The sequence below is a fragment of the Orcinus orca genome, chromosome 4 (assembly GCF_937001465.1).
Source record: "Orcinus orca chromosome 4, mOrcOrc1.1, whole genome shotgun sequence".
Taxonomy (NCBI): Eukaryota; Metazoa; Chordata; class Mammalia; order Artiodactyla; family Delphinidae; genus Orcinus; species Orcinus orca.
This window is the reverse complement of record NC_064562.1, coordinates 154,758,323-154,774,125: the sequence shown is the minus strand read 5'-3', so window position 1 is coordinate 154,774,125 and position 15,803 is coordinate 154,758,323. Positions and strand designations below refer to the sequence as shown.

The following is a 15,803-nucleotide window of genomic DNA, read 5'->3' as shown; positions in this document are numbered from 1 at the left end:
CCTCCCTACAAGGAGTAGATGTGGGGTTGGTCAGGTGCCCTACGGCACACACTCTTAAGCAGCACAAAGGAACACATATCGAGCCTAAAACGGGAAAATATTCCCACACAAGGTGGCAAGCCCAGTGCAGGCTTGAGGACCCTTTACCTCTTGGTGAGGAATTGCTCCAGGCCCAAGGCCCATTGTTATGGGCCAAGTGGGGGATTAAAAGACTGTGTGCGCAGGATTGCCCTTCTCAACAGTCATAATTGTTGTCCTTTTTATCCTGGGGCGGATGTGATTTGCTATTATTTCGTGGAGGATTTGTTTTTAAACATCCTTGTCGGGGTGTGGCTGCTTTGCAATGGCGTGTTCGCTTCTGCTTTATAACGAAGTGGTGTTGGGGTCTTTGTGTCTGGGCTAATGAGGGCTGCTATTTCTAGTTTTCTTGTAATGTTTCTGTCTTGTTTCAGTGTCACAGTGATGCTGACGTCATAAATGAGTTGCGAAGTACTCCCTTATTTTCTCTTTTCTGAAGAATCTGTGTAGAATTGGTATTATTTCTTCCTTAATTGTTCGGTAGAATTCACTTGTGAAACCATCTGGGGTTAAATTTTTCCTTCTGGGATGATTTTAACTGTACATTGAATTTTTTAAATCAGTTACAGGGCTACTGAGGTTGTGTGTTTGTCTTGAATAAGCGTTAGTAGTTTGTGTCTTTTGAAGAATTTGTCTATTACATTTAAGTTTTCAGATTTGTTGGCATAAAGTTGTCCACAATATTCCCTTTTAAGTTGTGATTTTTATTATATGTAAAATATATCTCAATAAAGCTGAAAGAATAAAATGTTTAAAAATTAAAAAAAACCTTTATGTCTGTAAGGTCTGTAGTGAAATTCCCTCTTTCATTCCTGATATTGATAATCTGTGTGCTTTTCACTTGGTCAGTTTGGCTAGAGGTTTGTCAGTTTTTGACCGTTTGCAAAAACTAGCTTCCGGTTTCAGTATTTTCTTTATTTTTTGTTTTATATTTCATTGATTCTGCTCTTTTATTTTCCCCCTTTTTTCCTGCTTACTTTGGCTTTAGTTTGCTCTTTTTTTTTTTCTGGTTCTGATTTGAGACCTTTCTTCTTTTCTTAGGTAGTCCTTTAATGCTATAAATTTCCCTTTAAACATTGCTTAGTGGCTTACATCAACACTGAGTGAATTGAATCCCTTAGTTTGAACTTGAATTCATAAAAGAAAATTCACTTTTTCTTTACATGCCCCCGTAACCTTTTAAGGTGGTACCTGATGGAAGATACTAGAAGGTAGTACTCAAACTGAAAGACAGGAGCTGGGAGAACGGATGGATGGTGGGTGGAGGGATAGATGGATAAATAGGGTAGGTGGGGGACTTCCCTGGTGGTCCAGTGGTTAAGAATCCGCCTTCCAGTGCAGGGGACACGGGTTCGATCCCTGGTTGGGGAACTAAGATCCCACATGCCGCGGGGCAGCTAAGCCCGTGCACCGCAACTACTGAGCCCACGAACCACAACTAGAGAGAAGCCCACGCGCTGCAGCGAAGATCCCGACACGGCCAAATAAATAAATAAATAGGATAAGTGGATAAAATAAGATGCAAGATGGACTATAGGACCAGTGGTGACTGTGTCACGAGCACAGGGTCAACTCAACTCAACCCCGATCTGCGGTTGAAGAGGAAGTTAACTTCCTGTGCTGTGCTGGGGTAGTAATCAGCCTCAGGTGAGCGTGGCTTACAGCCATCAAAGTATCCCTCACTCATACTTCATGGTTGCAGGAGGCTGAGGTCTGTCTTCTTCATTCAAGGACCCCAAATAGCCCCTTTGGGGATGTGACGCGTTCATAGAAGAGGGCTAAAGGGCCCTGGAGGCCCCCACGGCTGCTGAGAAGGGCCATTCTTGCTTCCTTCCACATGCCATTAGCCAAAGCCACAGGTCAGTTGCCTGAGGTCAGTTGCAGGGATGGGGGTGGAGCTTAATCCTCTTACCGGACTGTCAGCCGCTGCTTTTACGATCCCGCTGGGCGGTAGTATTTTATCCCGACTCCTTACTTGTCACCTTACGTGCAGCCACAGCTTCTTCTGAGCAGACTGATCCTTTGAACCAGGATGTTCTGTCTCGGGGCTTTGCAACGTTCCTCTTGGCCTGAGGTCATCGCCTGAGTTTTCTGTCTCAGTCAAGCACACACCCCGTCTGAGGTGAGGGCCCACCCCTTTCAGCTTGTTTTCTGTGCACTCAGACGCTTCCCACGGTGAGTCTCACTGAGATTCGCGCTCAGGCCACAGAGCCTACTGTCTGTTTCTCTGGGGAGCCCGGGCTCACAGATGACCGCTGAATTTCCCCCACAGGTTGAGAAGAGCTGCTGGCAGGGCTGAATGAACACCCACTGAGGAGGGTGGGCTCCAGGCCCGTCCCCTCAAGTTCTCGGCGCTTCCCTCCTCTGGTCTCGGCCCCGCCCTCAGACTTGCCTTCCCAGTACAGCCACAACTGGGCAACCACTGTGCATGTCCCAGAGCAAAGAATCATGACTGGCCAGCATGGCCCGGGTGCTTCCCTCTGCACCGGTGGCAGTTGTCAGGAAACATTCGAGGCAGCTGCAAGCTGGCCCCCAGCCAGTCTCTGGCCCCAAGATGAGGCTGGCTTAGACAAGGCAAACTACAGGCCACAGCCAAACCTGGCCCACCACCTGTGTCAGCCTCCTGGGGCTGCCCTAACTGAGTACACCACGTGGGGCTTGAACAGTTTATTATCTCTCAGTTCTGGAGGCCAGAGGCCAGGCCTCTCTCCAGCTCTGGTGTGGGCTGCCTGTCCTTGCGTCCCTTGGTTTGCAGACACAGCACTGCAGCCTCTGTCTCCGTCCACGAGTGGCCTTCTCCTCTGTGCCTTTGCTTATAGACGCACCACCCGCCCTAGTCCAGTAGGGCTCATCTTAAATGGGTGACACCAGCAAAGGCTTTATTTCCAAATAGATTCCCATTCACAGATTCCAGGTTAAAAAAACAAAAGGCAGGGGCTTCCCTGGTGGTGCAGTTGTTGAGAGTCCACCTGCCGATGCATTGGACACGGGTTCGTGCTCCGGTCCGGGAAGATCCCACGTGCCGCGGAGCGGCTGGGCCCATGAGCCATGGCCGCTGAGCCTGCGCGTCCGGAGCCTGTGCTCCGCAACGGGAGAGGCCACAGCGGTGAGAGGCCCGCGTACCACAAAAAAAAACCAAAAAAACCAAAAACACAAAAAACCAAAATGCAGAAGTTAATTCACCAAGGCCTTCTTTACAGAGTTAAACAGAAAAGACAAAGCCCCGTGGCACCAAGGGGATGCCTGCTCCTACGCCCCTGCCCCCGAGCGCTCCATGTGCCCCTCTCAACCCACCCCATGGAGGCGGAATGCTACTTGGTTGGCAGTCACAGCCATAGGTCCTTTTCTGGTTGAGCTAAGCGAAGCTATTAAAATTCTGTAAGCTTGAGGGATTCCATCTCTTCTGCCCCTGGATCCATGTCGGTAATGGCCTGGGAGGCCCTTACCTGCGAGGCAGGCAGCATTAGCAAGGCCACCTGGCAGCACCCGAGGCCACGCCTTCTCTGGAGGGCTGGCAGCAACAGAGGTGCCGGTCCCCTCCATCCGCTATCTCAGCTGTTCCAGAAGTGGGCGGAGAACAAGGCAGCATTTAATTCCCATCAAAACTCACACAGGAACATCGTAAATGTCCATGAACAGGAGACTAATGAAATAAGTGTGGAACCTCCCCCCGATGGAATTCTGTGCAGCCACTAAAAATGGTGATGGGCAGGCCAGAAAAGGCCGGTGCCCTGGGTCCCAGTACAGAATCGCTGGCTTGGACTTGTGTGCAGAGAGGAGGGACCAACATCGCCAGCAAAGCTCCTGGCCGGGAAACGGCGCCAGTAAGCGTGGCCGCATCTGCCCCCTGGACCCGACACAGCCCCTTCGTGGGAGTTGGCAGGGTGATTCTCTGCATTGCTAGCTCTCCGACGACACGTGTTTTCTCGTGTTACTTCTAACATGTCCGATTTCGGTTGGAGAACTGCCTCCTGTTGGGTGGTGACCCACGGGGAACATTGCGTGAGACTCCCGCTGTGGCCCCTGGGGTTGTCACAGTGCCCCAGGCCGTCCCTCTGGTCCACCTCACCCCCTCTGACCTTCCGCCTGGGGCTCGGGGAAGGCACAGTCCCCCTTGGCTGCCTCTTCTGCCACTTCTGGCCGAGGGTGGACCGCCACCCCATGGCAGGGCTGCCCACAGAGCTGGGGTGCCCCTGAGGGTGTGGAACCTCACTCCGCATGGGCAAGCGTTGGCCAATGGGAAGCGGGAGACCGGAGGCAAAGAGGAGATCAGGTCCCCTCCTTCCTGCTTCCTCAGCTGTCCTGGGGCACGTGACCGAATGGTCACACCTGCTGCTTGGCCAACTGTGTCTGTCGCTCCTTGGGAACCAGGGTTCACTCTCCGTCCACCCCCACTACCCCCGGGATCATACCTCTCCTGTGAAGTATTTGCCCCCGGCTCTGTTTTCAGGGAATCAGCCACACATGACAGGACAAGACGCCCCAAATCTTAATGGCTTAAGCAACTTCCTGTCTCATGATCTGTGGGTCACCCATTTGGGCGGGGCTGAGCTGGGCAGTTCTGCCAGTCTCGCCTGAGGTCACACTGGGGCCGTGGTCAGCTGGCAGCTGGCCTGAGGCGGGACGGTCTAAGATGACCACACTCATACGTCTGGCAGTGGGGCTGGCCCCTGGCTGGGGGTCGGGGCCCCTCTGCACGCCCCCGCTCCTGCCTGCCGCAGGGGACCGGCTCACAGGGACCTCAGTCACCCTGAGCCTCCCTGGGGGCACCACAGAGCCTGCTGGGATGGGACCAGGGATTTCCCAACCTTCGGGGGGCACGTGTTCTCCCTCCTGCCCCTGCCCTTTGTGCTCTGGGCGGCTCCAGAGCCGCACCCCCGCTAGGTGTGTGGTCCCACCTCCGTGCCACACTGAAGATGATGACAAAACATGGGTGAGGACGTTCCAGCTTCCCCTGGACGCCACCGCCCAAACGCCAGGCGCCGGCCCTGCTTTCTCTTCTCGGTCTGACGTTGTTTCTTACCCATGTTTTGGCACCCCCAGACCGACACAGACCCCAGATGGGTGGTCATGTCGCCACCTCGTCCCACTGCTCCCAGCTCTGCGCCCCCTCCCCCCAGGCCCCCTCGAGGTTGACCTCTGCTCTCTCCCCAGTCCCAGCCTGCCCGCCCGGCCCTCCGCGGCCTGTTTAGTGGGTCCTCGCCACGCACTTCATGTCGCCACTGCTCACAACACACGGCAAGGTGCTGGTTGGCTACAGTCTGCCCCGGAGTCAGGCAGCGGGGTGGGGGTGGGGGGCAGGGGTGCATGGGTCAGAGTCTGAGCGGCTCCCCTCACCCCAGCCCCCGTTAGCACCCATCTTCTCACGGCGGGACCGCTACCGCCTCCTCGTCATCTCTCCAGCGAAACCACCCTGTAAAAGGTCTTAATGGATGTGTCCATTTTCTGCACCACAAAGTTCATGAGATTTCTGAATGGGAACTCCGATTTTCTCACCCTTTCCACCTCTTGCCATTCCTCTTGACTGGTTAATTTTAATTTCAGGGCATTTGCTCCTGGTGAAATTGCATCCTCTCCACAGTTTGGGACAGGAACCTAGAACTCTCTCCGCGTAATAGCTATTGAGACGCGCCTTGTTGTAAATGGCTCCCAGGATGGGCTTGCCGATAAAATCCCACATGATAATGAGGGAAAATTAGCAGGACCCTGGTGAAGGAGCAATCCCATTTCTCCTCAAACACCCTCCAGGTTCACCTGTGGAGAAGTTACCTGTTGTATCCGATGGACCCTTGAACACAGGTGTACGTCACGTGTGCACCTCACAGGTGCAGCACCTCACAGGTGCAGCACCTCACAGGTGCAGCACCTCACAGGTGCAGCACCTCACAGGTGCAGCACCTCACAGGTGCATCTCAAAGGTTTATCTCACAGGCGCACCCTACAGGAGCCCCTCCAGATGCGCCTTTCTGCACACCTTGCAGGCACTCCCTAAGTGGTGCATCTAACTGCATCGAGCCCACCCCTGGGGGCTGCTCAGGGGCCCAGGCACCACGAGTGGGCACACTGCGAAGTGAGAGGGGAGGAGCGCTGCGGGTGAGGCGGCTGGGCACCTCCACCCCGGGAGCCGCACCTCTGCTCCCACACCTGCAAGCACGTTAGGGCTGGGGGCAGCAAGACCCATCAGTAGATCACTCACTGCCCCCGGTGTCCCGCGAGAGCGCTCCGCACCGACCCTGCGCTGCAGCCCCGCCGAGCCCCTCCAGCGGGGGTGCCTCTGGGCCCAGGGCCGTGCCCCCAGCCCCGCCAGAAGCGGGCGCGCCTCGCACAGCTGAGCGCCACGCCTACGTCCCGCCCTCTTCAGCCCTGCGGGAAGCGGAGAGGAGAGAGGCACAAGCAGGCAGGGTGGGCCCGGGTGGCGTGAGCGGAGGGTCCGGGAAGCATCCTCCCAGAGACCCGCTCGGCCAGAAGGCTGCCTCGTGGGCACTGGCCTCACATCCAGGTGTGACCTGGACTCCAGCTCTGGGGGGCTCTGGAAGCCGTCTGGGGCTGAATTCAAGCGCGGTGACCACAGCCCTGGCCGCAAAGCCAAGCACCAGCGCCCGCCCACAGCACCTCCCACGCGTGTGGCTGTCCCTCGGCCCCAGTCACACTCACTATTTTCAGGGAAGTGGGGAACCTCAGAGCCGACCCGTGAAAAGAATCTGTTGGTGACTGAGCGGAGGCAGGAACGTCGCGGCCCGAGGCCAGTGCCCGCGCTTGGCCCGCTGGGCCCACTGTGGCCGGTACAGCTGCCGGGAGCCCGCCCGGGGCGCACGCGGAAGGCTCCCTGGAACGGACTCGTGCAAACACAAGGGGCGCAGGCGCCACACGCAAATGCACGCGTGCACGTTTCTACCAGCTCAGTGCACGCGAAGCGTGCCTCCCAGTTCGGAGCATGATAACAATATAGACACAGGCAGCATGAGAAAGACAGAGACACTTCAGGCTCTGGCCCTCCTGGCCCTCGGTGACTCCTGGTTCCAGCTGAGCTGCTCTGCTCCCGTCTCTGCACAGGGTGGTTAGCATCCCTCTGGCTGCTGCAGAAGGTGAGCCCAGAACGCCAGGCGCCCACCCAACCTTCGTGAGTGATGTGCACGGCTGGTCACACACACATCACGGTGTGACACGGTGTGACATGGTGTCACACCGTGGACAGAGCTCCCACCCCCAGCTGTCCAGCAGTCCCCGGGCACACGTGCACACTCACGCACGCACACACCCTCGTTCTCGTGCGCACCCAGCACCCACGCACATGTAAGCACACACACTCACGTATGCACACACATCTGCACATGGTTTCTGTGTGGCGTGAAGGGCACTCCTGCAACCAGAGAGTCAGACTGACCTGGGATGAGTCCTCCAGTCGTAACCCCCAACCTCTCTTATCGCACCCTGGCTCACAGGGAGGCTAATGACTGTCTGACCCGGGGGAGGACGGCCGCGCCCTCAGCAGGAGAGCTGGCTGCCGTCTGGGCCCAGGGACCCCTGATTGAGGCACGGACGCTCAGGAATGATCCCGTCGGTAAATATGGCAGTGCCGGCACTGCAGCTGTGGGCGCTATGCAAGGAGAGGGTCCAGCAGCATGAATAAGGGTCCCAATAAGTAGGAATTAGGCCGAAAGGGAGATGCGTGCTGGGCATTCGCCAGGACCATTTCTAACTAAGGCTGCTGCCTCTTAACAGACAAGAGCCGCCTTCTCGCCACAGAAGAGAAGGGAAAGGCCCCCCTTACGGTCGCACCCCCACACCTTCCTCCCTTCTCCCCGCTTCCCTCCGTGGACGTGGGCAGCCCTGTCGGGGGTCCCTCCACCTCCCCAAGGCAGAGCTGGTGCCCTGCCACCCCACCACACCTCAGCCCGGGTCTGGGGGCCCAAGAGACTTGGAGCTACCTGTCGGACCGTCCCAAGTCCTCGGGCGGCCGCTCAGGCAGCAGGGGTCATGGCACTCCAGGGGTTACCCCTCTCCAGGGGTTACCCCTCTCCAGGGGTTGGGTGTGAGGGCTTATCCCAGCACCCAGGATCCCTGCCTCAGGCAGAAGGCCCTGAGCTGTTCCGCTGCAGCCCCCAGTCCAGGGGGTCTGATTTTCCAGGAAGGAAGCGGGCAGTCCGGGACCAAAGGGGAGGGAGGGAGAGCAGGCGTGGGCGCACCAGCTGGTACGGTAATCAGCGCTAAGAAAGGCTTTGCTGATGACAGTGTTTGCGGGAGGGCCTTGTGCGCTGGGGGCTGCCGCTTCTGTCAGACGGGCAGCCGGACACCATGAGCCTCAGCGAGGAGCAGGTGCAGACGTTCCTGGACCAGAACCCTGGCTTTGCGGACCAGTACTTTGGAAAGAAGTTGAGCCCTGAGGATGTGGCCAGCGCCTGCGAGGATGGGTGCCCGGCGGGCTGCACCAGTTTCCAAGAGCTGTGCCAGGTGGAGGAGAGCACGGCCCTGTTCGAGCTGGTGCAGGACATGCAGGAGAGCGTGAACATGGAGCGCGTGGTCTTCAAGATCCTGCGGCGTCTCTGCTCCATCCTGCATGCCGACCGCTGCAGCCTCTTCATGTACCGCCAGCGCAATGGCACGGCCGAGCTCGCCACACGCCTCTTCAGCGTGCAGCCCGGCAGCGCCCTGGAGGACTGCCTGGTGCCTCCTGACTCCGAGATCTTCTTCCCGCTGGACATTGGGGTCGTGGGCCACGTGGCTCAGACCAAGAAGGTGGTGAATGTCAAGGATGTGACGGAGGTGGGTCCTGGGCCTCGTGGGAGTTGGCGAAGTGTTCCCACAGTCCCCGAAGGATGGGTCAGCCCACTGGCTGTGAGGGGGCCCTCGGCTTTTAGGAAGGCGGCCAGAGAGGCAAGTGGAACAGGTCCAGGCCAGAGCTCGCGGGAAGGAAGGAGGCCCTGGGGTGGCTGGGAGGGCAGCCTGGGCAGGCCCTGCTGCCCCCTTGACCTATGATTCCCTGGATGGGGGTTTGGGAGGACGGCGTCTGAGCAGGGGCTGGCGCAGAGGCCCAGAATGGAGGGGCCAGTGGACCCCAGAGCCCTAACCATACTGCTCACTGGGGCGAGCAAGTTTGGGGGTTCAGGAGAAGCTGGTCCAGGTTCCCTGGTCGTCCAATGGTTAGGACTCGGCAGCTTCACTGCCACGGCCCGGGTTCAGTCCTGGAACTGAGATCTGCAGGCATCACAGCCAAAAAAGAAGCAGCAGCAGCAGCAGCTGGTCCAGGAGGGGGCAGGAGGGGTGGACGCAGTGAGTGTCTGGAGCGGAGAAGTCTGGGAGGACAGGTTCTGGTTGGACGGGAGGGAGGGGGAGGCCAATGACACTTCTGGGGGTGGGGCGGGGTGCCAGGAGGACAGATGCCCCAGGGGAGAGGGCGGCTGGGACTGGGGGGAACCACGCCTGTTGGACACGTGTGAGGGACAGGGCCCCGAGGGGGCGCAGGGAGAGCCGGCCGCTTTCTCCCGTCCCCTCCGTCCCACCCCAGAGAGGGCTGCTGCTATGGCCTGGGAGCGGGAAGCAGGAGCCTCGGGCTGGCTCACCTCCTCCACTTTCTGTGAAGGAATCCAGAGGGCGTTACCCAGCGGGACAGGCCTCCGCCAAAGCAGCCAATGTCCCCTCGTCCCTGGAGACAAACAGATGTGTGGACGGACCCCCAGACCCCTGGCTCCTTGGCTGCAATCCTCTTAAACTTATCTGCTCAAACAAGCCTTGGCCCAGCGACCTGAATATAGTAATCTCTCAGATTAGCTTCATCTTCACTTCCTTTTTAGGAAACGGGTCACCCGTGAATTGGGATGTCAGGAGCATAAATTACCAGGAACAGAAGTGCGGCAGGAATGGGGGGAATGGGGGGCTACAATGAGTGCCTCCCCTGCCACCCCCGCCTCTCCCACTACATCTTGCCCCCTCCCTTCTGTGAGCCTCCAGCTGCACCCCCCACCTGTGCTCTTGGTGTCTCTGAGGGTCTGGTTCAAACTGCCTGTGCCCGCCCCGGGGCAGGGCTGTCTCTCCCTGGGGCTCAGCTTCTCTTCCAGCCTCGTCGGGACAGCTCCCTCTGATGTTTTCACAACTGCCCAGCACGCTAGATGCCTCCTTCATGGGGCAGGGGCATGGCATTCGCCTTAATCCTCAGGGCTACGCTGCAGTGGAGCAGAGACCAGGGTCAAAATCAGCAAAAAGTCGAGTATCCAATAAGTGTATCATGAAGCCCAGATGTCACTTTATGGAGGGGAAACTGAGACAGAGCCTGTGTCCCACCGTGGCAGGGGGGTGTGGACAGCGGTGGCCAGAGGGGGCGCCGCAGGGCTGTGATGTCACCCCGCCACCCCTCTGTGGTCCCTGAGACCCCAGGGCTCATGGGGAGGCAGCCGGGCAGGAGGTCCCAGAGGGTCCGGCATGTTGCCAAGGCATCTAGACCCTGTCGAGGTGGGCGGCTGGCCGTGGGAGGAAATTCCCAGGAGCCGGGATGGCTCAGAGGAGGGAGGAGGGGGCAGGACTGCGCAAGCCATGCCGAGCACAGCTGGGCCAGGAGGCGGGGGGCCCGGGATGCTGTGGTGACCAATGGCTGGGTCTGGGCTGTGGAAGCAGAGAGCTGGGGGCACTTTAAAGAAGTGGGTTGGGTCGGAGGGGCAGGGAAGCACCAAGGCCCAGGTCCTCTCTGTGGGGCGGAGGGTGGATGCCGACCCTCGGAATGGGGACAGGGGCGGGCAGGTGTTTCTGGCAGTGAGATCAGGGGCAATGGGCCTGAGGCTGGTCGCACTCAATCAACTGGGCCAGGACAAAGCTCAGATGAGCTGTTCCCTGGGGAGACAGACCTGAGAGCCCTTCCACTGGCCCCTGACTAGGGAGAGGCCCCAGAGAGCAACTCTAAGGCTGGGGGAACCTGCCCTGGGGGCCAGAGCTGGGCAAAGGTCTCATCGTGGGGGCAGGAAGCCCGCTGGAGCGTGGGCCCAGGAGACGCCCCCCGGGGCGTGGCAGATAGGTCCTGGGTGTGGGAGGTGGCCCAGGGTGGCTGAGGGCAGCAGGAGATGGCAGCCTAGACAAGGAGGGGCTTGGGGACAGGCGGACTAGACAGACTCAGGAGACATCTAGAAGGCCAGTCGGCCAGATGGCAGCAGACGTGGGAGGAGCTAGGTCTGCCCGCAGCCCAGGGGGCGTGCAGAGCCTGCAAGGCCTCTGCAGAGCCCGTGGATCGAGAGCTGGGGGTCTCTCGCTCTGAGATGGGGTGATAGAGACTGAGGCAGGCTGGAGCCCCGAGGGCAGGCCATTGGCCGTGTCCTCATGTGCTTCCCAGGCTCCTGATACCCGGGGCATGGCCACCTGGGTCTCAGCCCTGGCCTGGGCAGCTTAGCCCTGACCCCCAGGGACCAGGGAGACCAAGACTCCAGGTCCGCAGAGCGACGGCCTCTCCCTTCTCTCCTCTTGCCTTGCAGTGTCCCCACTTCAGCTCCTTTGCTGATGAGCTGACCGGCTATGTGACAAGGAACATCCTGGCCACGCCCATCATGAACGGCAAAGATGTTGTGGCTGTGATCATGGCTGTGAACAAGCTGGACGGCCCGTGCTTCACAAGTGAAGATGAAGACGTGAGTGTCCGGGAGCCCTCTGGACGTGCACACGCGTCTGTCCCCGGGAGCCCTCTGGACGCGCACACGCGTCTGTCCCCGGGTCTTCACGGTCCAGTGCCTGGCGGGGCCCACGCCTGGCAGGTGACGTCTGTGTAGGCACCTCTCCTAGGCTCGGCTCCAAGGGCTCATCTACACATTTGTGTACAAGTCCACGGCCCGCAGGCTGAGGTCCATGCTGCGCGTGCGGCCCCGCCTCCAGGCAGCTGGGTGTCTCCTCCACAAACGCACACCTGGGCACACATCTGAAAACCAGGGTTCTGACCTGCTGTTGCCACAACTCCTGTTTCAGGTTTTCCTGAAGTATCTGAACTTCGGGACGTTAAACCTGAAGATCTACCACTTGAGCTACCTGCACAACTGCGAGACACGCCGAGGCCAGGTACCCGCACGTGCTGCCAGCCAGGGCACCCCCGCCGGCTCCAGGCCCTCCGGGCTGCCTGAGTGTGGCCAGGTCCCCTCACCCTGGTCTCTGGACAGAGGCACATGGTTCTGTGGGCACCTGGGCAGCCGAGGGAGAGGGCCCGGGGCTTTCGTGGCTGCGGACGCGGAGCTGTGAGTATGCCGAGCTGAGGGCAGCGAGGCCGGGTGCCTCGCCCTCGGGCCCCGGGGCTGTGACCACCTGCAAACACGGGCGTCAGCATTCCTCCCTAGAAGCTGCCTCAAGCCTTCTGTGGAAGGAGCAGGGGCGGATTATGAACGTAGAGCAGGGGCTGAGGGTCCCACAATCCGCGGCCGAGCCTCCCGGTGGGCTCTGCCTCTGGCCACACAGGAGAGCAATGGCTTCCAGGACTGCAGTCGGCTTCCCCCTGAGCGAGGAGGCCCGGGGGCCCCGGGGGGACACGGCGCTCCACCCTCTGTGGCCCGTGCAGAAGGCGGTAGGGGGCGCGGACACGGTGGGGCGGGCAGGGCGTGAGAGAGGGCGCTGGGCAGGGCCTGAGGCCGCAGAGGAGCTGGAAGCCTGTGGCCAGAGGGACTGCAGCGTGGGGCTCCGGAGGGCACGTCGGAAGGCCACCAGGTGGACTCAGCCCCACGCTGTGGGGACGGGGTTGCACGGGGGATTTGTTCGGCCCGCTTCTTTCCTTCTGCCGACATTTGTCTATGAGTCGGGACTCTCGGGTGTTTCCGGCGCGACCCGACTGATTTCTTTGCTCAGCCTGTTTTCTCAGCAGCTCCTGTGCCCTCTGACATGCCCATCGACCCCATCTGTTTGGTTGTTTGGTGGGTGGATTTTTTTGGTTTGGGGGTTCTGCACCTCCTTATTCTCTGGCACTACAAAATGCTTCCATCTCATTTGTATTTTCCGTCCCAGTCCTGGAATTAGCCATTCCTCAAGGAGTACTGGTTCTTTTTGCTGGAGACGGTCTTAGAAACAACGACCTGGGCACCAGGTGTGATCTTGGCTTGGCGTGTCATAGCTTCTAGGTCCTCTCAGCTGACGGAGCGAGGAGATAGGTGTGTGTCTGCAAGCCCATGCAGGTGCACGTCTGTAAATACTTCTGCGTGTAACCATCTGCATCTGTATCAAGTTAAGCCTGAGTTCTTGCTGATGCCACCAAGCCCCATCATCCCCACGTGGATCATTCTGGCCTCCGCCACCCACCCCCCCACGCTACACGGAGACCCCTGGCTCCCGTCCTCTGCCGTCCACTTAACGTCGTTGTCCAGCCCCCTTGCACGCGTACAGCAGGGTACCTGTGACCCATGAGAAACAAGTTCATCACTGGAGCACAGAGATGTGTGCGGTTCCTTTGCCTTTACTCTTGCAGACGCCATGCATTTCCAAAAACGCTGAGGTCAGCACCTTTTCCCCACCCGCTTCCGTGAGGAGATCTCTTGCATTCTCTTGTCACAGTCTGCATTCTTTCCTGGAATCCCCCAACCTACCAAATGATTTTTAAATTTGCAAACACTATGGTTCATTCTTTGTGCCGTAAATTTCTATAGGTCTTGACAAATGCATCATGACATGTGCGCACCATTACAGTGTCATAAAGAATCATTTCACCACCCTAAAGACCCCCACCTCCACCAAAGCCCTGACAGCTACTGATATTGTCACAGTCCCCATAGTTTTGCCTTTTGTAGAATGTCGCGCGCTTGGAATCATATGGTGCGGAGCCGTTTAGGACTGGCTCCTTTCACTTAGTAACATGCATTTAGGGTTCCTCCGTGTCTTTTCATGGCTTAGTAGCCCATTTCTTTTTTTTTTTTTAAGCATCTTTATTGGGGTATAATTGCTTTACAACGGTGTGTTAGTTTCTGCTTTATAACAAAGTGAATCAGCTACACATATACATACATCCCCATATCTCCTCCCAGCCCATCTCTTTTTGTTGCTGAACAGTATTCCAATGTCTGGATGCATTACAATTTATTTAGCCATTCACCCATGGGAGGACATGTTGATTGCTTCCAGCTCGGGGCAATTATGAATAAAACTGCTATAAACATTTGTAGACAGGTTTTTGTGTGGGTACAAGTTTTCAATTCGGTTGAGTTAATACCAAGGTGTGTGATTGCTGGATAATATGGTGTAATTGTGTTTAACTCTGTGAGAAACTGTGCAGAAGTGGCTGTACCGTTTCACATTCCCATCAACAATGAATGAAAATTCCTGTCACTCTGCATCCTTGTCAGCTTTTGGTATTGTCAGTTATTTAGATTTTAGTCATTCTAATAGGAGTTTCGTATTATTGTTTTAAATTACAACTCTCTAATGACAAATGATGTGGAGGATCTTTTCATATACTCATTTGCCAACTGTATATCCTACTCTTTGGTGAGGTGTCTGTTCAGATCTTTTGCCCAATTTAAAATTATGTTGTCTGTTTTCTTACTGGTTAGTTTTAAGAGTTTTTTTGGTAAAACTGGGGTTTACGTCCTTTATCAGATATGTATTTTGCAAATGTTTTCTCCAGAAGCATAGCTTGTCTTTTCATTCTCTTACCAGTGCATTTGGGAAAACAGAAGTTGTACATTCTCTTTTTTTTAAATCGAGTGTAGTTGATTTACAATGTTGTGTTAATTTCTGCTGTACAGCAAAGTGATTCAATTGTACATATGCATACATTCTTCTTGAATATTCTTTTCCATTATGGTTTATCACAGGATATTGAATATAGTTCCCTGTGCTGTACAGTAGGACCTTATTGTTTACCCATCCTGTATATACTAATGTAAGTGGTATTGTGTTCTTAATTTCAAGTTCCAATTGTTCATTGCTGGTATAAAGGGAAGCAGCTGACTTTTGTATGTCAACCTTGTTATCCTGTGACCTTAAGACAATAACTAGTTCCAAGAGGTTTTAAAGATTGATCCCTTGGTATTTTCACATAGATGATCATGTCATCTGCAAACAAAGACAGTTTTTCTCCTTCCCTACCCATGTCTATCCATTGTTCTTCCTTGCCTTGCCTTATTGCGTTCGCTGGGACTTTCAGTACGATGCTGACTGAGCGGTAAGAGGGGCATCCTTGTCTGGCTCCCAGTATTAGGGAAAGAACCAGTTTCTCACCATCAGGTATGACATTCACTGTAGGGTTTTTGTAGAATTTTTATCTAGTTGACCAAGTTCCCCTCTATTTCCACTTTGCTGAGAGCTTTTATTCCGAATGAGTGTTCGATTCTGTCAAATATTTTTCTCCATCAATTGATGTGATCGTGTTATTTTTTTCTTCTTTAGCCTGGTAATATGATGGATTACATTAATTGATTTTCAAATGCTGGACCAGCCTTGTGCACCTGGGATAACTCTCACTTGGTCACGGAGCATAATTATTTATATATACTATTGCATTTGTTTCACTAATATTTTGTTAAGAATTTTGGTACCTATGCTCACGAGAGATTTTGGCCTGTAGTTTTTCTTTCTTGTAATGGCTTTATTTGGTTTTTGTATTAGGGTAATGCTGGCCTCAGGGAATGGGTTAAAATGTCTTCCTCTGCTTCTATTTTCTGGAAGAGATTGTAGTGAATTGGTGTAGTTTCTTCCCTAAATGTTTTGTAGAATTCGCCAGTGAATCCATCAGGGATTGGTGGTTTCTTTTTGGAAGGTTGTTAATTATTGATCCGATGTCT

The 15,803-nt window shown here is 56.0% G+C and overlaps 1 protein-coding gene across 1 annotated transcript in view; it reads left to right on the top strand.

Annotated features, from left to right (window-relative positions):
* Window positions 1-8,373: 8,373 nt before the first annotated feature.
* PDE6B (phosphodiesterase 6B) overlaps window positions 8,374-15,803 on the top strand; it is a 28,199-nt gene continuing 20,769 nt past the window's right edge. The window contains exons 1-3 of the mRNA XM_004265202.3: window positions 8,374-8,841; window positions 11,532-11,684; window positions 12,016-12,105. Of these exons, the coding sequence (XP_004265250.2) occupies window positions 8,374-8,841; window positions 11,532-11,684; window positions 12,016-12,105 (711 nt within the window). The remainder of the gene's footprint in view (window positions 8,842-11,531; window positions 11,685-12,015; window positions 12,106-15,803) is intronic.